The sequence below is a fragment of the Gobio gobio genome (genome assembly GCF_949357685.1).
Source record: "Gobio gobio genome assembly, chromosome: 4".
NCBI lineage: Eukaryota > Metazoa > Chordata > Actinopteri > Cypriniformes > Gobionidae > Gobio > Gobio gobio.
In genome coordinates this window covers 27,102,898-27,126,624 of record NC_137100.1, presented here as the reverse complement: position 1 = coordinate 27,126,624, position 23,727 = coordinate 27,102,898, and the positions used below count along the sequence as shown (strand labels likewise).

Here is a 23,727-nt window from a genome sequence, read left to right as displayed (position 1 = left end):
AGGGAGTGATCTTCAGAATGGTATAGTTGGCTTCAGTTTGAACTCTCAGTCGGGACAGATCCTGGATGAGGACTCAAAAAACAGGACAGCAACACTCTTTCTGCAAAGACAGGAAAACAGGTATCATCAATGTTTAAGATTATGTTGTGCTTTCAGTACTGCAAATCAGTGTTAATCAGTAGATATGCATGCCAAAAAAAATACAATTCCCACGTTTCCAGAGCATTCGAAGATGTGTTGGTGTTTTGGAGGGTCACGTTCAGCACTATAGTTCACTCAGTGGTCAGTCATGGAGTGAATCTGACCAGAGAGCTGCAGGAGACCTCCGGCACATCGGTCTGCAGGAAAGGAGAAGTGCTATGTGCCCTCAAGTTGGAAGTCCGGCCAGACAAGGTATATTTAAATCATATTTTACTGCTGCACATTTTTAGAAGTGTCTCTTACCAGACCTTGGCATGGCATTTTTCAGGCTTTGCTTTTGCTTTTGCTTTTGCTTTTGCTTTTGGTCTTTTCTTGTTTTTTTACCATTTGTTGGTTATGGTTTTGTTTTCTCATTCTGAACTTCCTGTCCATTTTGATTATACTTGATTTTATGTAGTGCTTAAGAGGAATCCACCTTAACAGCTTCTCTGTTCATCATGCTCCTTGTCGTTTGGTCTGTGTACTTCAGGACCCAGAGTATGAGGTGTGGTTTCTGGTGGAGGTCTATAAAGTGGGTGAGGGTGCCACCATAAACCAAACTGCCCGTTTTGCCAACATCACCATGCTAGAGAGTGATGACCCACGGGGACTGGTGTACTTTGCCCAGGGGTCTAGACTACCTGTGGTCACCCTCAGAGACACAAGCGTCAGTCTTCAGGTCTACAGGGATGCAAGTACAGCATCAGCTATCTCTGTGAAGTACAGCATGCAGGTGAGATGCATTTCAAAAAGGAACCTTCTCCCAAAATATCAATAAATATTCAAAAAGCACAATAATATGCAGGATCTAGAGGCAAGGAGGCATAGAGAATACATTACTTAAATAGAAAATACAGAATAATAGAAAAATAGAATACAGTACTTCCTCGATTTATGTGTGTTCAAACAAAATGTTACATTACAAACTTATATGCTGTGTTACTTAGTTTCTTGCTGAAAATCCAGTTTTTCTTATGAATTGCTCATTGGCTGTAATCAAAGAGCAGCTACATGTCCAGCTATAACCCTACCCACCCCACGCCCCTCTCTGACCCCATTACATAATGTGACCTCATTAGTGATGAGAGGCCTGAGATGATGTCAAATTCCCGAGCTAAGATGATGAATGTAGAGAAGATAAGAGCTCTGAGCAATTATGCCGCTGAGTTCCCGGAAGATACTTCAAAGGCAATATATATGGTGGATCTGGAAAAGTAGGATTTGACATGTCGAATATGGTTTTACGCCCAGAATACATCAGTCTGTGGGAATGCTTTCTCATTCCAACTTTTTTGCTCTTGTTGTCCCTCTGGCACACCCTTTCCTTTCCTCCATTTTTCAGTTTTTATTGCCTACTGTTTCACTTGTAGGCATGAGGAAATCCTTCTAATTTCCAGTGTTACACACTTCAGAGGGAAAAAACAAAACACGTTATCATCTATCTGCAGATTTAAAATAGTTTTAATTCTCCAACCTCTGGCCATGTGTCCAGCTACTTTAAAAGTTCTAAAAAAAAAAACCGAGTTTTGGAGTAAATGTCTGTGTATTAATTGTGTAATGTGTGTCATATACTCTCAAAGGAGCTTCAGAAAGCAGAATCTATTGGACCTAATCTGATCTGGCCTGCTGTGGCAGGACAGGACTTCGTCATAGCCGATGGCACCCTGACTTTTGAGATTGGGCAAAGAAGCGCCGGTCTGGACGTGGCCCTCACGCCAAGCATGGGTTCCTCCAACCCAACACCCAAACGGTTCCGCGTGGTTCTGTCTGATGCCACCGGTGGCGCACGGGTTCACCCAGAATTCGGGCTGGCTAATGTAACCCTGGTTTCGAACTCGGAGGCTCAGGCAATATGGGCTCTGCTTGACCAGTTACATCAGCCTCTTGATGAGACCATCATCAACCGGGTCCTGCAGGGGCTTATCAATAAAGTTAGTAAGGACATCACTCCAGAGCAGCTAACAGCAGTGTTCGATGCACTAAGCAAGGTAAGCATATGAGGGAAGTGTGTGTGTTTGACCTAAAACATAATGGTCAAAATTTCAGAAAAATGTCTCCAAACGTTTGCTCAATCTGGGGAAAGGAAAATAGTCCTTTGGAGGACGTCCTCAGAATGAAAATATAGATTTTAGTCAACGTTCCTTCTATTTTAGAATTAGGATTTGGTACTTTGGTTGAAGGTTTTAATCATGTTCATTAGATTAATTTAAAAACAATGGCAGTAAATGGGAAATCCCCATTTAAATAGCAAGGTAAGTGTGTCAAGGTTGTGTATTTTTAATCAAATAAATGCACCCTTGGTGAGACTTCTTTCAAAAACTTTAAAATCTTACAGACCCCAAACTTTTGAACATTAGTGTATATGAATACAATGAATTATAAACATGTTTATCTGGATTTAGAGAGGTGAGAATCTTGAGAATTTTGTGAATACAGTTGTTCAGGATCCAGCCAGGATCCTGAATCCAGCCAGTCTACTTTCAGTCTAAAGAACAATGAGTGGCCACATATTGGCCCCCAGAGATCAATTAAGACAGCTTTCTTTACAATGCTTTTTTGTTCCTCAAGTTCATATAAATGTTTTATCTTGGGAGGACAATGCTTGTATGTGCAGCCACAAGGCTCCACTGTGTAAAACAATCTCCATTCTTGGCAGCAAAGCTTTGTCTTTCAGTTAATCTGTATTATTGTATCACTAGTTTTCTAAAATGTACATTGTATTTTATTGTATATATAGTTGAAGTTTTCAAATGTTTGAATTATCCTAACATCACTTCACAGATTCTGAATGACGCTGAGCAGACTCCTCTAAAAGACAGCAGCCGCAGCTTGACCTATGACCTCCTGTGCGCCATGGCAAACCCCAACCGAGCGGACACTCGAGGACTGAGCCAGCTCGCTGAAGTAGCAGAGCGTTTTGCCTTCAGCCTGCTCACAGACATGGAGTGTGGGGCAGAAGAAAAGAGGTGAGATTTATTTATTTCCATTGATATGCTTTTTTCTGTTTGTTTTTACCAGAGATAATTTTTGTATGCATATATACTCCCTTCAGAGGCACAACCATACTGGATACTTGCCCGTATTTCACCATTGCTGCTCACCACTGGTACCCCACTAAGATCAACGGCCACACATTTACAGGCAAAAACACAGACAAATTCACTCTGCCTGAGACCCTGCTAGAGGTGCCAGCCCTTCCTGCCGACAGCATGGCCCCGTCCGCTTGCCGTAAAGTGCACTTCACAGAATACTTTACTGAGCACTGGTTCCTGACCAACACAAAAGCCAGCGCATTAAATGACAAGGTGAAAGAATGTTTCACTGTATCCCTGAATACATCAACACTCAACACTGTATTATATTTGTTTGATTTACAGTTTGATTAAACAAAAGTGAATGTAGCTAGCTTTTGTCAAGTAGGCTCAAGCAAGTGTCCAGCAGATGACACTGTTGAGCTGGACATTTTAAGTTGTCTTCCTTTCTTTTTCAATGTGTAATTATGATTTTAGAGGGTTTGTGTGGCTTTACAAATCATCTATGTGGTTTCCTCATGGATATGATATTTATAGTGATTATAGAGATTTTATTTGCACTTGAAATTGGGAAACTGACTACTAAACTCAATGTTTTTATAGGTGAATCCATGTTGAATAATCTACATGTATTTTTGTTGCAGGTTTTCTCAGTCAGTCTTCATGGCAGAGGCTCTAAACCTCTCGCTGACGGTCAAGAGGTTGTTTACCGCATACACACTCCAGATCGACGAGGAAAACCTCGCCAATCTCTGTGCCTGCTTTGGAATCAGGCTGCCGAGAGGTAATTATGAAACATTAACACATGCATATTGTTATTATTAAGTGCTGCTTGACACAACTTTAGATTTTTAAAGAAGTTATGAGACTTTTTAGTATTTACAAATGTGCTATACACATCACATACTACAATGACACATAAACCACCTCTTTATTCATACTTGAAAACACAATTGAGATTACATGCCTATTTAATTGAAAAAAATTATCATCCAAATGAACTTGACAGACCATCTGGCAGTAAAGCTCTGACCTTGTCCATGTTTTTCACACTCATTAGTGAGACAGACAGTGAGTACAGTGGAGTTAAAGGGTCAGGGTTTGTGACCTGCCATGACGAAGTCTTTTCAGGCCTGTCTCACTCATTCTTTAGGGAATGCGTGCGTGTGTATGTGACCGAGAAAGTTCTGTGTGTTCTACAGGGTGTGTTCTTGGCCAGGGAGCCATTCTAGAGGACATTTCACAGCTTTTAGGCAAGACTATTCACTGTACAGTTTGTCCCTGAATTCTCTCCAGGCTTGGACTGATGTAAAACAGATTGCTCTCAGAATCATGCTTTAGATAACAGATATTCTAAATATTATGTAGTCTGTTAACTTTGGGACCTTTTCTCAACTTTATTACCATTTATTATTTGTGATTATTTATCAATTGTGATTCGTCGTAATGTAAAGAGCGACTAAATGATTTCCATCTAACGTATCTTAGTGACAGCTTAATAGCTGGGAGTTTGTTGAGAGTTTGTTTGGAATGATAATTTGGTGTGTTGCATAAGTTTAATTTAGATGAGCAGACAGTCAAGTCCAATTTAACAGCTTTCTGTGTTTCCTCACAGAAAAAAATCTGTTGCCCTGAACTTCATCTTAAAATATCCTGAAATTCTCATTTCACAGCTTGAACCAACAGCAAACCAAAAGAAACAAAAACAAAACAAAAGTCTCTTTTTGATACAGATTTAATGTGGCTTGCTATGATCATTTTTGTATGATTTATCCTGTCCAGCTGGCTGTCCGATGGTCAATTCTGTCGTGTGGTGGACGACAGTCAGAATTTTGTCGAGTGTGCCTGTACGCATCTGTCCGTCTACACAGCATATGCAGAAACGGGAAGTTTTTCTTCATTCAACGAGGCCTTCTATGCTGCTGGCTTCATTTGTATCTCAGGTAACTCACTATACAGTCCTGTCTACATGCTTCAGAGGATACAAAACCCACCGTAATGTGACAAGAAATCATGCATTGCTTGTGTCGTCAAGACTTTATATAGTATATGTCTGTCTTTCACCCGCAGGGTTTGCTTTGGCCGTTGTGTCTCATGTGCTGTGCTCTAGATTCCTCATGTTCGCTGCCAAACTCCTCACACACATGATGATGGCCTGCTTAGGGACTCAGGTAAGACCTAACTTTTCCAGTAATTTGGTCAGCCAGGTTTTAATGGTAAACAGCATGCCTATTCTTGTCAATCAGCTTGACCATCAAACCTGAATGTAAATGCATGCTGGTTTAAGATGTAACTCCACGTTGTTCCTATTATATAAAAATAAACTGGTCTGGTGTGTGTTGCGTACAGTACTATAACTGATAATGTGATGGTGAGGCTGAACTCCACTTAGAAGTTGTGCTTGGGAATAGGTATCAGGATCTAGGACGCTGCTCCAAAGAAATACGATACAGCTATGACATCAGCATGACGTTTTTTGCTGCGTAATGTGGCCTAGATTACCGTAAGGATGTTTAGTTGTCTTTGAGCCAGTTTAAGGTACAGGATAATGCTGCTGAGTCCCAGGAGTTGTGTTAAACTTAGTAAAAGCTCAAAGTGGATGTTGTGTGCATGCTTTGAATAACATGTCGAGGTGGTCGTGCAAAAGCATAAGCATTAAAGTACTTTCCTCTGCCTGTGCGTCGGTGACATTGTACTGTAACCTGAATACACAAAGACGGTACACAAAAAGTACTGCACATGTCACGTCTATTAAAAACAGTGATTTAAAGTAGACAAGTCGGGTTCAAGTTAGTTTTGTGTTAATGGACAGGTGTTGAAGGTGTCTTTTTGCACGTATCTCTTTCAGATCAAGCACGTTGGGAAACCCAAGAACTTTAGCAAGCCTTTAGATTCAAATGCACACAGCTTGCACCCATCTAGATTTGGTGTGGGGGGGACAGATAACATTTTCTAAGAAATGCGTCATTGCAGCTTGGGCGAACACATCCAAATGGGCTAGTGTGCTAGCCCTGACAACCGAACTATCCCTGTGCACCCACCCCTCTACAAAGAAGAGGAGGGTCATTTAGTCAGTGGTCTGATACCTGTGGATGGGAGTGGGAATTTTCCACTGGTCCTGCTCACGTATAGAAAAAGAATAAAACAAACATGGCTCTACTTAACAGGGCTTAGAAAAACCTGGTCGCATTCTGTCATCCGTTAATTGTTTTGCTTTTCTTTACCTCAATGGCATTGAATGGAAAATTCCAGTCTGGCCATCCCAAGAAGTCATGCGTCATGCAGGTTCGGTACCGACAACAGCCCCAGCCCCCAGACAAAACCTCATGTTTTGTCAAAGGATGTTAAAAGGTTAAAAGATAAATATCCTCTACACTTGGAAAAGGATTTGCTCTAAGTCGATTCCAGACTTCCCAGTAAGCATGTGTGTCACTGTGAAAGAACATCTGGAAATGAATGTCTTTTTTTCAAAAGTGGCGTTTGTGTACAAACATTTGAAGAGAGTGTTTACACAATTTCTAAATCTGAAATGTTACAAAAACATCCATATGTCATTTGAACATCCGGATTTTGCAGATGAGTAAATACTTTAAAAATGAATTTCTTCTCCTAGATGAAAATGCTAATGTTAAAGGCACACTCTACCCAAAAAATGTCAATCACCCTTGCTCCAAAACTGTTCATTTTTAAAGAAGTTATTATGAAAGATATATATGTCTCTGTGTTCTTTTTTTCTCTCCATACAATGAAATTCCATGGTTCCAATGCTGTTCTTCAAAAATGATGTTTATACAGTTTTAGAACAACTTGCAGATGACAGAATCTTTATTTTTGGATGGACTATTCCTTTAAATTGACATTTTGGTGACACAAAGATTTCCAAAAGTTTGCATGTTTCTAGTTTAATATCATTTTAGATTCATTGCACTCATATTGTCAGCATAACAATTGAATTGAGTTGAATTGTAATTGCTGAATTTAATGTCGAAATTTTATATAATTGTGAAATGAAAAATACTGCATTTCCTTGACATTTCAGTCGACACTCTTTCTATAGTTTTAACTTCTTATTTGTACTAATCACTGATCTGACTTCAGAATTCACCTACTGTATAGAAGTTTTAATCTCTACGATACAGAAAAAATACAGAATAAGAAAATGTACTGTGATCCCATCTTAAAACATTTCACACCTTCAGCCATAGAGAACAAACAATATTTATCTTCAAATAGCCTGCCTCCTCTTGACTACCTGAGTGTGTGACAGCATGTAGGTAAGACAGGACGACAACTCAAAACTGTAGTTAGTGGAAATTTACCCAGACTAGCTCACCTGGCCCAATATGTCTGTGCAGATATGGCTGTTCTTATGAGCTGCAATAACACACATTAGTAAGGGTAATCAGCTAGCGAGCCGCAGCAATAAAAGGCTTTTCGGGAAGGCGACCTTTAGATTCACATGCATGCAGCTCATGTGTGAGATGTACACAAACACATATGGAGACGCTAACACACATAGCCACCAGTGCAAGTATTGTCACACAAAGGCAATTTAGAAAATATATTTAAAAAAAAAAATTTTCCATATCAAATTAAACCCCCTTAATTATGTGCTGAATTTAATCTCCCAGAATGAAGTGATATAGGTCAGGATGTCCAAAAATCCGTTACGCTCATTTCGGCTCAGCGCTGAGAATTGAGATCCACCAGTATCTTATTTATCTGAAGGTTAGAATATTAGGTTCACTTAAAGTAGTACCCCATGTAATATGCAGTGTGCAGTGACTTTCTAAAGCCCTTCCTCGCCAACACAGTGTGTAGTTTGTGTGTCAAGCCAATGAGTTGACAGGGATTGCTCATTGCAGTACTGATTGATACAACAAGCCTTAAAAATCTGTGCTTTTTTCTGTAAAGCTGATTGACATTCAAGTAATTTCACGTGGTTCTGACTGAGTAGATGATTTAGTGAAAAAGCAGTTCTTGTAGTCAGTGTGTTGGATGCAGCAGAAATGGGCAGACTTTGGCAAGGGCCAAATTGTTATGGCCAGGCGATTGTTATTCCAGAGCATCTCTGGAAGGGCAAGCCTCGTGGGTTGCTCCTGGTCAGCAGTGGTGAGAACCTACCGACAGTCGTTCTAGGAGCGACAAACCACAAATCTGTGACAGGGATTGGGTGCCTAAGGCTTTTTGATGCATAAGGGCAACAAAGGCTCTCCTGTCTGGTCTGAACCGATAGAACACAACATTTTAATGATGTATATGGGAGTAATGTGTCATAACACACAGTACTTCACACCCTGCTAACGAATGGGTCTAAGTGTCCGCAGACTGGTCAAAGTGCCCATGATGACCCCTGTCTGCTATCTAAAGCTCCTACAATGGGAGCGCAAGCATCAGAGTGAATCCTTGGAGCAGTGGAAGAAGGTCCAATGAATCCCGTTTCCCCCGCGTGGATGTACATGTGTGCCTTTTACCTGGGGAAGGGATGGCATCAGGATGCACTGCGAGGCGACAACAATTGGCTGAGCAGGAGTGATGCTCTATGCAAAGTATTGCTTGGGATCTCTGGGTGCGGCCATTCATGTGGACGTCAGTTTGACACGTGTCACCTACCTAAATGTGGTTGTAAACCAGGTACACCCCTTAATGGCATGGTATTCCCTGATGCCAGTGACCTCTTTCAACCCTCCCACACTGGACACATTATTGAAAAACATGACGAAGAGTTTTCAATCTGATTGAGCATCTGTGGAATTTGCTGGACCAACAAGTTTGATCTATACTTGTAGGATCTGCTGCTAACGTCTTGGTGCCAGATACCACAGGACACTTTCAGGGGTCTTATAGAGTCCATGCCTTGGCGGGTCAGAGCTGTTTGGTGGCACGTGGATGGCCAACAATATTAGGCAGGTGGTCATAATGTTCCACGCTTTCTTTGACCCTTAGAAATAAACAAGCTGTTTTGCTACCATACCTTTTAAACTTCAATTTAAACACCTTTTGTGTAACACAAAGAGCTTCTAATTATACACCCATAATGATGTATATTGCTCAAAATAAAATGTTCCTATGATATGCTTGATTTTTCGACAAAAGGTACATATTTTTCTTTTGCCATTTGTTCTGTTTACATTTGTTTGGAGCTGCATGGCAAGAGACTGAAGCGAGTTGAGTGTGTCATGAATTGCGTAAGTTACGAGGCATTAGCAATAACTGTTGGAGATAGCAGGCTAATGATGAGATAATGCTGTGAAATTTCTGGGAAGCCTTTTCAGAGCAATTTGGTTATGTGAATCCAGGTGGACGATTCATGACTCATGACATTTTGTTTTTGAATAGTATTTTATTGACCCTGACGTTTAGTATTTTATTGATGGCTGACTGCAGTTCAATCCACAGCATCCACTTTATCAGTTGAATTAGGAAATGAGGAAAAGTTGGTGTGTATGCTCTAGGTTCACCTTGTGTTGTGATTATAATTGCCTCAGCATGTTATATTTACTGTATTTAAAACAAACACTCAAATGCAAATCATGCACGTCGTGATTTTGCAGAGTTAGACTTGTTCCTGGGTCAACATATTTTGTTAAATTTTGTCCTAACCATATCCCTACCCCTAAACCTAATCCTACTCATAAGTTATCCTTAAATTCAGAGGGAAATGATAGGTGAATAACACTGATGTAGTAGCACCTAACCCGGGTAGTAAGCCTAAACTTGATTGGTTGGTTGATTGAAATGTTGTTCCAGGATCAACAAAGTTGTTGATCCAGGAACATGTTGCACTTAGTAAAAGGTTCTGCTGCAAAGCACACAATACCGTTCAAAGATTTTTGGACAGTAAGAATTTGTATTATTTTTTACACTTTAAATGTCATGTATTCCTGTGAAGCAAAAGCTGGATTTTCAGCATCATTACTCCAGTCTCCAGTGTCATAGGACCCTTCAGAAATCATTCTAATATGCTGATTTTGAGTTCAAGAAACATTTCCTATTATTATCAATGCTTAAAGCAGTTGTGCTGCTCAACATTTTTGTGGAAACCGTGATACATTTGATGAATAGAAAGTTCAAAAGAACAGCGTTTACGGAAATCTAAAAATCTTTTGTGACAATAATACATGTCTTTACTGTCATAATTAAATGCATCCTTGCTGAATAAAAGTATGAATGTATTTAAAATAATAATAATCTTATTGTCCCCAAACATTCCCATCTGTGTTAGACAGTATCTGTTGTTTATAATTGTCATGGGGCTGGTAATGGAGACTGGATGCAAATAATTATAAGCCTGTTAATGTAACTGTGATGAATGTTTTAAGAGTTTGCTTTCAGCTGGTCGTGGGATCTGAATTTGAGACGGGCAATGGCCATTCAGTGTAAGCGGGAAAGTGACACTCATGGTTTGTCTGACGTCAAAAAGTCTGGGAGAGCACTACAATGCCTGTGAGAAAGTCGAGCAAAAGGAAGCAAATCTCTGGGCCTCTCAAACCTCCCCTTTGCCCTCTTCCTGTTGTGTTTTAGGTGTGTGTGTATGTGTGTGTGTGTGTGTGTGTGTGTGTGTGTGTGTGTGTGTGTGTGTGTGTGTGTGTGTGTGTGTGTGTGTGTGTGTGTGTGTGTGTGTGTGTGTGTGTGTGTGTGTGTGTGTGTGTGTGTGTGTGTGTGTGTGTGTGTGTGTGTGTGTGTGTGTGTGTGTGTGTGTGTGTGTGTGTGTGTGTGTGTGTGTGTGTGTGTGTGTTTGCTACTTCATCCAAGCATTGAAATACACACAGAATTGTAAACACACACACTCGCACTGCTAGTGAATCTAAACATTTTGATGGTCCCACGATGCAATCTGATTACACAAGATGGTAGAAGGGGGTGTTTGAGAGGCCAGAGTTCTCCCTCTCTAATTAAATTGTGCCCATGTCTGTTAATTTACTCGAATGACAAGGAAGGACATGCTTATTCAGATCAACAGTGCACCTCTTTCAGAAATTCTGGCTCAAACTGGACTGAGGTTTGTGCGCGGGCCCGTAGAGAACAAGGCAAATTGGATGCGTGCAGTACTCTTTCTGCAGAGTTGCACGACTGCTTGGTAATTTCTATTAAACTTTAGTATATCAATGATACCTCAAATAGTCCAACTTGTTGAGGAGTGTACTATTACTTTTCTACACTATCATACTCACAATGTTTGCCTGGATACAATAAAACAAATGAAAAACAATCACTATACTGTCATTTCAATTTAAACCAAGCAGTAATAGTTTTTTTGAAGAAATTAATACTTTTATTCAGCAAGAATTAATTAAATTGATCAATAGTGATTAAATGCTGTTATTTTGAAATTTCTTTTAATGGAAGAATCCTAAAATATTTAGAATCCAAAATAATAAGCAGCACAGCTGTTTTCAGCATAAATAATAATACATGTTTCATGAACACCAAATCAGACTATTACAATGATTTCTGAAGGATCATGTGACACTGAAGACTGGAATAATGATGCTGAAAATTCAGATTTGCCATCAGAGGAATACATTACATTTTAAATTGTATTAAAATATAAAACTTGTTATTCAAAGTGTTTAAATATTCCACAGTATTACTGTTTTACTGCACATTTGATCAAATAAATCCAACCTTGCTAAGCAAGATTTCTCTCAAAAATATTAAGAAATCATACCAACCCCAAATTTTGAACAAAAGAGAAAAATGTATGGGGATTTTTGGTGGTGTGGTACATACTGTAAGGCACTTTGGAAATGGCACAATTTATTTATCGTGCTTTAAGCAACTTTAATACCATTTTAGACAAGCACTGTCTTGATATTCCTATCTTTTTTTCTGCTTCTTCACAAATTTCTGCAGTTAATTCAGTGTGAACCACTGCCCTACAGACGCAGTTGATAATTTAATTGCATAATTTCACAATATTTAATTGGTATTGTATTAAGGCAGAGCCAAAGCCTAAAAGCAAAGTTTAAATAAAACTTGAACATAATTATTTTGCTGCCTTGCCAGCACTGCTGCTTTCTTCAGGACATGTAAACCTAGTTCCCTTTCGAGAGAATTAACTCGTATTGTGTAGCATTACGCTAGGGAAACTCCTTTCCTCTAGCGTAATGCTATGCAATACTCGTTCCCTTCTCTCAGGTAATCGAGGTTACGTTAGTAACCGAGTTGTTATTTCTGACTATTGATTGTGCATATGTGAGCTATAATTTTGTTTTATTGGTGATCTTAATGTTAACACAGATTTACTGTTATGGAACTTGTGACTGCTTTCCACATTGTTTTTCCCAACAGCATTGTATTTTTAGAGCAAATACTGCATGTTTTGAGATGTCATCATCTGGCGTGTAGTTTGATTAGAGTGTGTGCTTAGACTATGTCCTCCTGGAAACTTCGGCCAATGGCACTGGGTTTAGCTACCCACTGTTGAACCCCAAATTACCCACAGCTGGCCTTGAACACCTTATTTCCTACCAAAAAAACACTGTAAACAGAGGCAGAGAGTTGGCCTGAACTTTAGCACAGTTCTCAACAGCATTCATGCAGACTGCACACTAATGTAGCCTATTGACCAACCACTAACAGAAATATATATTATTTTATATATATATATTAGGGGTGTAACGGTACAGAAAACTGACGGTTCGGTACGTACCTCGGTTTTGAAGTCACGGTTCGGTACGGGTTCGGTACAGCAGTTTTAAAAAATGGCTTTTTATTTATTTTTTATTAAACAGTGGTTTACTGAAAAAAAATGTGTCTGTCCTTAAATGAATTAAATTATAACTAAAAGTTTCTTAAAGATAATGCTGTAAACTATATAGGGAGCCCTTACTTGCACATTATTACTATAATATTAAAGGTTAACAGCCCAAACTATGAGCCATTCAGCTGACATTCATGTTTAGTTATAGGATAATCAACACTCAAATAACACATTGTGTGCAAATATGTAAGCTTCACATAAGGCAGTTTTTGCATTAACTCCTAAATCTAATTATAAAATTATGTTATTTCTCCAATTCGTGGACGTCAAACAGCTTGTAAACAATGTCAATCAGCATCATTTACCTCAGAGTCAGAAGTCATTCAGTGTCCACAGCTGTTAATTCACTAGAGAAATCAACTCTTTCACTAAATATAAGCACTATATTAGCCTATATATATATATATATATATATATAATATTTTATTTATATATATATATATATATATATATATATATATATATATATATATATATATATATATATATATAGGCTAATATAGTGCTTATATTTAGTGAAAGACTTGATTTCTCTAGTGAATTAACAGCTGTGGACACTGAATGACTTCTGACTCTGAGGTAAATGATGCTGATTGACATTGTTTACAAGCTGTTTGACGTCTTTCCACGATTGAAACACTGATTGAGCGATTACACGACATATGATACGTTTCAGTAAGTGTTATCCTCAACATACCTTATATTGATATTAATTCATGTTTATTCTTCTGGAAGAGATGATAGCGCTCACTCTCGCGCGCGCGTGCTTGAATTGACGCGCCTATAGGCTACAGTGATCAGTCGTCACATTAAAGAGCGTCAAAACGGCATTTATCGTTTGAATTTCGTGATAAAATGGACTGAATACTTATTATGTTCGAGTGGGAACTAGGATTGAAGTGTGTTCCGCGCTTAATACAAGCCAACTGTTAACTGTAAAATTGCATTCTGAATACGTGTACCGTTACACTCCTAAAAAAAAAAAAAAAAAAAAAAAAAAAAAATATATATATATATATATATATATATATATATATTGTATATTGTACTGGTGGTTGTAGTGATCGCACATTGCAGGAGAATCCAAAAGAACACCTCTTTATTAATCCACAAAGATGCACACTGGAGATTGCAGTCCATTTTAGGGCAGGGGCTCTGGAGGAGGACGCAGAGCAGGTGCAGGAGATGACAGAGGGAGAGTCCAGGGCGACGATGATGGTGGTTGGAGCTAGGGAAGATCCAGGGGTAGGAATAGCCAGGCATGGACTCAGAGAGCAGCCAGGACGAGCCACGAGGGAGGGTTAAGCCATGGTGGAGACTTGGCTGACGACACCAAGGGGACAACTGACGAAGACGAAGCCTATGAAGATGGAGACCCAGGCAGAGCCGATGAGCCCAAGTGACATCAATGGCTCTGGAGACCTCTACGGAGCTGCAGGGACAAGCATCTGAGGTGGAGCCAGGGTACTGAAGGATTGAGGCAAAGCCGGTGTGACTGAGGACTAAGGCGGAGGGAAGGCAAACAGAGCAACATCTGACCGAGGGAGCAGCTGGACGGGACGAGGGAGCCCGGTGGAAAGAATGATGACAATCAAGAATGATGGTCCCAGGTGAAGCCGACAGAGGAAGGAGCCAAGGTGAAGCCGACAGGTCGACAAGCTGAGATGGAGTGATGAGCTCGGTGGCTTGAGGCGGAGCCAGGGGGTCCTCTTTTTCCACACAGCATATTGGAGTAAACAGTGGATGAACTGAGAAGCTGTCGGGAACCAGCGGAGGCAGAACTGGTTAGCTTTGGAAGAGGAACTGGGAGAGGGAGCCTAGGTGGGATCTCTGGAGACACAGGAGAGCTGGTCAGAACTAGTGTGGACAGCAGAGTCAAGGAAATATCCTCTTTCACTTTCTCAAAATAATATGCAGAGGTCTATCTGCAGCTTACTCTCAGATACTGGAGTGTGGGCAGGGCTTTCCTCTATGCCCTCGAACTCCACGAGTAGTCCCACAATGATGCACGTGTTGCCAGCTCACGCACCTGGTCAGGCCTTCCTTCAGGCTTGGGCTTCGGGGTGATGGATGGCTCAGTCTTGGTTACTGGCACTGACATCGTGGCAGGCTCGGTCTCTTCGTCTGCGGTGGGCTCTGGCTTTGTTTCCATGCAGTGTGTGGGCGGTGACTGGTTGGGCTCTGGTTCTGGACTGGGGCTGGTGATGTCCTCCTCAGTGGGGCAGATGGGATTTGGATGGTACCGCAGTTCACCAGCACCCGCTCCACAAAATCTCCCCAAAGGCCAAGACCAGTTAGGCGTGCCGTTGTGCGTTCATTCAAGCTGGTTCTAAAAAATACAAACAAAGAGCGGTCTGGAAAGGTCTGGCGGGCTTAACATTATGACGACTACTTTTAAACAAAGAAGCTGGCAAACAGCGGCCTTTCGAATCAGCTTTGGAACTGTGGAAGACTTGGAGTGAAGTTTTTCTTTGAGAAAAGAAGAAAGAACGGCACTGAAGTCATTCTTAAGAAAGGAAGATGTGTTCGGAGTTTTGCCGACCGGATACGGCGAAAGTTTAATCTATCAACTAGCTCCGCTTCACCTTCTTCGTTGCTCTGGTTGGTTGTAGCACTATCCTATTGCGTGCAAAGGGAATTTGAAAGACAATTTGAGCCCTGCCAATGGTGAGTTCCCAGACCCAACGTCTTGATGTGGGTCTGGCTTGTCAGGCTAGCATGTTTACATATAACAGTTGACCTCACACACAAAAAAAAACATGCAAAAATCTACATGTATGTACTTGCTGTGTATGTACTTAATGCTAATTTGCATTTTCTCTCCTACTAGCTTTAATGATGAAGCGGAGTCTATGGACAATGAGTAGTGTTTATGCCCTGTCCGTTAAACCAGCTCTTAACGTGTGTTAGGTTTGGCGGCTAACCAGGACAGTCCTATCAGCGCAGGTCTGTCAGCATGTTTCCTGGATAACCTCTGGACTCTGAGAGCCTGAATGCTCTATTTTTGGACACCTGGGAAGCATGAATAGTTAATTTGGCCTGAACTTTGGAGGGTGAGCCAGGGCAATGCTTCGCCTGATGAGCTGCCTCTTTGTTTGTTTATTGACTTTGGAAAGAATAAGGGTCAGCGCTGGCACAGCTAGTCGCTCGTGCCCGTGTTAAATTGCATTGTATCGCTTAGTCACATATACAGGTATTATTTTTGAAGCTCAATTTGAGAATGACTTAGGTGTCGACCATGAGGGATCAACACGTATGATGTGCTACATCCAAACTGGATGTTGGCCGTGGTCTAGTTTACCATTTCCACACAGTGAAACGTGTGTACACATTACAAGGACAGAACCCAGAGCACTGAAAGAAACAGCCAAAGGCCATTGTGCATGTTCCAGAATAGATAGAGGGACCAGGATCCTGTCAGATTTCCAAGAAGCTTCAGGATGTGCCGTCAGATAAGTGAGGAAGGAAACCATCAACAGCCATTTAATTAAACTTCAGGCCTATTTTGGGTCTTTTGTTAGTGCTCTTTGACTGCGTGACTGTGAGCAGTCTGCATGGTGATGTGGCCAAAACAAACTGTCAACAGTCTTTATCCTTACGATAAACAATCTAAACATTAATGTTTTAATTATTTATATTGTTTACTTATAGTTATTAATGCAGTAACTGTAAAGCACTGGTTTTCATAGAAGTTGTATTGTTGTATTGTGGCTGTAGGGGTCACTGTAGCTCCATTCCATTCAAATCAAAACCATCTACAGTAGCCTATAAGAAAACAAAATCAAAATATGGTAATAATTTCCACCCACTTGACCTCGGGTTCATTTATAATATGTTTAATCTGATGGAAATGTATGTAAATATGTATTGAGAGCTCCACTTGTCACATAATCATATTAATTAAAATATGAGTAGGCAAAAGCTGGAAAAACAACCTAGAACAAAAAACACTGTCATATGGTTAAGATATGATGAAGGGCCTTCTGTTGTTGAGCACCAGATGATATTGTGATGGGTCAGTAAGATTTTTTAAATGTTTTTGAAAGAAATCTCGCTTTTGTCCACCAAGGCTGCATTTATTTGATCAAAAATGCAGTAAAATGGCAATATTATAAACTATTATTACAGTTTAAAAGAACACTTTTTCATTCGAATAATTTTAAATCATTCTAATATGCTGATTTGGTGCTCAAGAAACATGTCTTAGCATTATCAATGTTGAAAACAGTGGTGCTGCTTAATATTTTTGTAAATAATACTTTTGCAGGATTCTTTGAGTGTGAAGTTCAAAAGAACATTTATTTCCAAATAGAAATTGTTTGTAACAGAATAAACATATACTGTTAAAACGCTAACTAAGTGATAAAAGTATTCATTTCTCTCACTGGCATAATGGCAATGAAAGAAAAAAACTTCTCAAGATGTTTCAGAAAGGAAGAAGAAACCTTGTAATGATCTGAGAAAGTGTGACTCCACTTGCACCATTTAAGCCATTTTATTCAAAGCATACATACATAAATTATGATATAGTGTGGATCTGGACATGATAGGAGCTAGTAAACCTCATGAAGGGCATATCAAAGTGAGATTCTCATGATTTGAGTTTTTAATATGTGCGTGTGTGTGTGTGCGTACTGTGTCTCTGCTTGTCAAGTCACTGTTTGTCTCAAGGTGAGTTACAAAGCCATTTAAAAACTCAAGTGCTTCTCAACGAATCTCCCTTTTGAAGTTTAAAGAGAGCATTATGAGATCATTATTTAATATCCTGCTCTATGGATGTATACTTTCTAACTTTTACTGAGTCACTTTCAAGCTATATTCATTTGTGTTGCATAAACTCAGTACTGAATATACAGATTTATTTTTTTCTTTTTGATTTTCATTTTTTCAGCCATCATTGTTGTTCTGAAGGTCTGTTTATGACACTGTTCCCATGGTCTCTTTTATTTTGGCTGGATGGCGGTGTCCGCATTGACCTGAAGCGTGTCAGCACGATAGCCAGCTTTTTGAGGCCAGCTCTTCTGTTCACCAGAGTCTGGCATGAGACGAACGATAGCATGTGTTGTTTTGAAGAGGAGAGAGCGGTATCAGGTAGCTAGGAGATTTGCGGCAACAGCAACACACTGTGTCTGTTAGTTTAGACATGAGGGACCAAAGCTTGTTTGGTTTTATCACTCTCAGACACTTCAAGGAGCTTTTCAAAGAACGATAAAGCAGACTTTGAAGTCCCTGCTGATGTGTTATTCAGTTCATGTTGACTTAAAGAGGATGACTGAAGTTCCCACCACTTTCCAAATTCATTTCATCATTGTCTGTCTTTAGTAATATTTAGTTGTTGTTGTTTTTTCTTAATGAACGTGTTTTAAAATGTAGTGCTTGAAAAGTGTGCATGTGCTGTCTTTTAAAGTAAATGACACTTGAATTTATATTTTGCAATAGCATTTTTACAAAGTATGACTAAAATATCAAATTACACAAAGATGAAATGAATACTTTTATTCAGCAAGGATGCATTAAATTGATCAAAAGTGACAGTGAAGACATTTATATGGTTACAAAATTTGCTGATAATTTTTTACTTTATATTCATCAAAGAAGACAAGATCTGTTTCCAAAAAAATGGTAAGCAGCTGCAAATACATGATTTCTGTGACACTGAAGACTAGAGTAATGATGCTGAAAATTTAGATTCACCATCACAGGCATTTTAAAATAGAAAACAATTATGTTAAATTATATTGCAGTTTTGCTGTTTTTACTGTATTTTAGATCAAATAAATGCAGCCTTGACGAGACTTTGTTCAAGAATATTACAAAAATCCAAAACGTTTCAACGTGTACGTTTTGGGGACACTGTATTCTTATATAAAGGTATCAACAGTGTGACTCTCTATAAATGTGTATCCTGTTTGTCATAGTAGGAGTGTTGTGCAAATCCAAATGTGTTTTTATGCCTTTCTTCAACTTCTATGAGAAAAAATTGCAGATGTCATCAAAAACAATAGATTTCACTGTCCCTGCTGAAAGCAAGCTTGCATAAGGGATGAAATGTAATCATGAACAAAAGAAAAAAGGGGACGGGTCAACCGGACTTGTGCCAAGGGTGTAATAATGTCCCACTGGACGTCAATGGTCTGTGTGTATGTGTGTGTTGGTCAGTTTAAGCGCTGATATAGAGTGTTTGTAGGTCAAACATCAAGTGGGAGTTGCGTGTTTTATAACAAAATATACATTGCATAAACAAGAGCATTGGGTTATTATGGATCAAAAAGTTATTTGCAATAACAGCGCTGTGAATGTAAAAGCTAATTTCACATGACTTTTCTTTTTCAATTGCCAACTTAGCTTAAATATCCTAAATAGAATTACTTAATTATACTGAGATTATTTAATGTTTGATCAGTCTTATGCTTTAGGTTCAGGGAGGATCTGAGACCTAAATTTGCTGAAATAGTAATTAAAAATGTAAAAGGACTTTTTCATCATCTCACATAAACAACTTTTTTCATTGGTAACTTGACAAATTTCCTTCTAAAGCCACAGATTGCGAAAAAATCTTTTTAGAAGGATGTAGAAAATACAGCCACATGCACATCTAATATTCTTCATATTTCTTCATGGCTAAGCAGCACGCATGTGAGTCACACATCAGGTGCGGCCTTCCCACACTGACCCACTAACGACATCCCACACCTATTAGCACAATACACCTTTTCTTGAGGAGTCTCATGGTGATACAGTGCATATTCACGTAGCGCATGCCCGAGGCGCACACCACTTGGCTGACGAAAGTCTATGCAAAAAAATGTCCCATCAGACCTGACAGTTTGGGGAAAGCCCAGTCATGAGCAATGAGGGATCTTGCCAGATGAGAATGAAGGCAGAAAGAAGGAAATATAGCAGAGATGAAGTTGGATGTTTGTGAGATGTTTGTGCCTTTAGCTCCCACTGAACAAAAGCAGCTAAGGAAACACCCACAATGCTGCTGAGTCTGGAACCAGCTAGTTTAGACCGGTAGCTGTTAGTGGATGGGGGTGGGAAGGGAAGTAGGGGGAGAAAAAGAAAGAAAAAGGGCAATTGAGAACAAGGATGGTGTTATGAATGACACATTGAGTCTTCGGACCGTCTGGTTGACGTGACTCATCTCTCACGCTGTGTCGGTGATGTAATCTTTTTGGCCAGTGCTATTATTAGCGCTCTGTGCCAAGTCAACATCAGCAGCAGATCACTGAGAGGAGCATATTGACCATCTGAGATGTTCAGTAATGATCATTCAAATGGATCTTTTCTTTATGGAGATCCAGAATCGGGGGAATAGTGTGCTTGTCCGTTGGCAGTCTTGATTCTAATTACAATAAAATAAATAAAGAACCATGTTACTACTGTATTTACCATAAATAAAAAATAAACAAAAACACCATATTTTGTATAATTATTTAATTTGTATATATTTAAAATGATCTAAAATGCAGTGAAGAGAATGCTGACTCACAGCCATGAAATTTGTCATGAAAGTTTGCTTTGCTTTAAATGCATGAATGTTTCGCCAATCATTATTACATATTCGGGTCTTTAGCGACCCAGATCTATATCTAACACGGATGGATCTGTACCGCTGCGTCCCAATTCGCCGAAAAAAGAATTAGTATGTCCCAAATCGTAGTATGTTGAAAAGAATATTCCAAAGATACCCGGATGGTCTACTATTTCCGGTCAGAATTCGAAGTGCAGATCAATGCGCACTCTAACGGCTGATATTGCCCACAACCCATTGCGAGATGGACAAGGATTCGATTAGAACTACAAACGCGGATAAAAAAGTGTTAAAAACTACAAACATGGCTGTTATGTGAGTCCAACGGTTAAGTAGAGAAGGTTAGATAAAAGGGTTTGAGTGAGCAATTATCAGTATCTAACCTGACGAAAAGATATTTATTCAATGTTATCCACATTATATTTCACCTGCAGCAGCATTGTGAACTTTTGTAATGATACGTTTAGACATTAACTTTTAAACGCATCATTATATTTAAACTGCAAACACATGAGAGGAGTCTCTGCATTAAAGACCCACGAATGGCAGATCAACGTGCTGCTACATTTCTCTCCGATACGGTAGGAAATCAAATTGAATGTGGAGGATTTGAACTGTGAAGATTATTGACAGGGCAGTTTAAACGGTGACGGGATGCACGTAACTAAGCAACAGTCCGTTAAAGATGACGAAGTAGTATGTCCCAAAGCTTGCATACTCTTCTGCTACACACTCAAAAGTATGTACTTTTTCTTCACGAAAAGAGTACATACTTTTAGGTCGTAGTATGAGTAGGCGAATTGGGACGCAGCATACCTGTTGCGATAATATAGAACTCTCCGATATTAACGTTACAATTACAGAAGTACAAAATAAAGCATGTTTTGTTACCTTTTGGAGCTTGGAAGGGTTCAGTTTGAGCAGATGTTTTATACCATCATCACTGTCCTCGTCAGAGCTCATTTCCCAGTACATTTAGCATCTGGCTCATATTCGCCATCTCTAACATATTCTCAAAACTATCATTCTTAACATCTTCAAAATCAATATTTTGATCGCTGACAGCTTCTTCACCAGATCCGCCATCAAGTGACAGTGACACTAATATTTGTTTGTGTTCGGTTCTCACCGAATCACTGAGCCATTTCAAGTTTTGCTGATGATTCTTCCTATTCTTTTGTTTTCTGGCTGCGGTAACTATGAGTGAAAAGTCACTTCATCATTATTTATCAGACATTGCCACCTTGTGGAATAAAGGTGAATTGCACTTATTCAGTCATCAAAGATTCAATTATTGATGTGCAGAAAAAAATGAACAAAACATTCTTTTACAATTGTATTATTTTATTCTTGTTATAATGTATAAAATAAATTGATTAAGGAACATTAAGAAGGTTGATGTCTAACTTTAAAAAATGAATGAGGAGGAGGGTAGTGAATTATGTCCCGGGTCACTAAAGACCCGAGGTATGCGTTTAAGGGTTAAGACGGTGATGCAGCTTTTTGTTGTTCTACTTGTTGGAACAAATATGAGTGAATCATGAAAATATCCATGGCATTACTGTGCTTACCAAGTCTAAAAAAAACATGGTAATAACATGATACCTTTTTTTTTTTTTAGTTCAGACATAACAATTTAACTCTAATATATGGAAACTTAGTCCTCTTCAGAGAAGATGCCAAAACCACGCTTGTCATCATCCAAATATCTACCATCAGTACCATCAGCAGAGATTGATTTATTCTTCGAGACAATGACTAATACCACACCTTGAGCCAAATATATATCTTAATTGTTGCTTGATGACAAACACATATGCATCCTCCAGGCAGGAAACAGCCCAGCCGTCTCTCTCTTCTGAGGGGGAAGGCAGACGGATCTTTGCTATACTATTACCCTGCAATTCTTTCTCTTCACTTCACCATGCATGTACAAATTTCCATCAGCTGGTGACGAAAGTTGTTTGAGTGACTTGTACACAGATACTGTATATCACTGGGCTGCTCTAGATTAATTTCACACGTGCTTGTTTCACACAGTATGTAGGGCCACACGGGGCTGGTGCTGAGGTTTACCTGTCTGACTGATGTGTGTGGAAATTAGCTTGAGGCCACAGACTGCTTGACTCCTTTACAGTCGGCTCTAGAAAAGGGGGGAGGTGCATCTGTGACTAACAGAGTATCTATATATAGTAGCACTCATGGCACACAGATGGAGTACAGGACTGGAGAGGTTCTGCAGACTGCAAATATTAATGTATTTACCTGCTTGACTTGTTAATCCACTTGCACATTAAATATTTTACAGAAGATTTTATGTTTGATAATGATTACAGAGACCCATCCAATATTATTATTTCCCTTCACACCCCCCTTCATGAAACAAAAGGTAATAAAGGCCATTTCTAAGCTTGTATATGCTGCTGCAAGATGGTTTTTACTTTTATCAGGGACTCACTGCAGCTAATGTAGCTCGGTGTCTTTCAGTGACAGACCAATTACAAATCAGCGTTAGACACTTGAGAAGGAGGCAACAAGTTTATCGTCATACTGTAGTGACATGTGGTCAATTCCAATCCCTGCCAACTTGTGTGGCGGGATGTCTGCATGGTTGACGGATGCCATTAAATGCTTTGCAGCTGAACAGCGAAGTTATGAGGGACATACCATGCTTTTTTTCTCTTCTTGTAAGATGAAATTATTAAATCATTATGTTGAGATCACGAGAATTACAATTAAGTTGTGATCATGAGAAAACAAAACTTTGGGCTTATAGAAGCTGTGTCAAGGCCAATGACATACTGTACATAAAGCAAATGCATAGGTCACAGAACCACTAGTGTTGTTTATATCGATTTTGTCCCGCAGTAGATGGTTTTTATCCAAAGCAACTACTGATGTATAGCTTTTACTCTCCTGCTCCTGGCTGGGCTGTCATTCTCACTTAATATGCCTGGTTCCCCAATCATCTGCCTGTCAGTCAAGAGATAATGTTTTTAATGCATGGTGTATGGCTATTTTAAGCTCAGTATATCTTCCTCCGGGTAGGGCATATCTGTAGAAACTCAGAGTCAGCAGTGAATTAACTGCAAAAAAAGAAGAAAACAATTTACATTTCCAGCTTTCTTGGCAACTCACAAAAAAAATATTCTGTGTCAATTTTAAACCGGTAGCATGATATACTTGAAAAGATTAAGATAATAATTTAATATACA

At 39.4% G+C, this 23,727-nt stretch overlaps 1 protein-coding gene across 1 annotated transcript in view; it reads left to right on the top strand.

The window, feature by feature from the left end:
- The window catches only part of adgrv1 (adhesion G protein-coupled receptor V1), a gene marked incomplete at its 5' end in the record, with an annotated part of 162,086 nt that overhangs the window by 90,441 nt on the left and 47,918 nt on the right, over positions 1 to 23,727 (top strand). Inside the window, 9 exons of the mRNA XM_079814345.1 lie at positions 3 to 120; positions 222 to 393; positions 671 to 913; positions 1,761 to 2,168; positions 2,962 to 3,146; positions 3,233 to 3,485; positions 3,857 to 3,996; positions 4,995 to 5,155; positions 5,283 to 5,383. Of these exons, the coding sequence (XP_079670471.1) occupies positions 3 to 120; positions 222 to 393; positions 671 to 913; positions 1,761 to 2,168; positions 2,962 to 3,146; positions 3,233 to 3,485; positions 3,857 to 3,996; positions 4,995 to 5,155; positions 5,283 to 5,383 (1,781 nt within the window). The remainder of the gene's footprint in view (positions 1 to 2; positions 121 to 221; positions 394 to 670; positions 914 to 1,760; positions 2,169 to 2,961; positions 3,147 to 3,232; positions 3,486 to 3,856; positions 3,997 to 4,994; positions 5,156 to 5,282; positions 5,384 to 23,727) is intronic.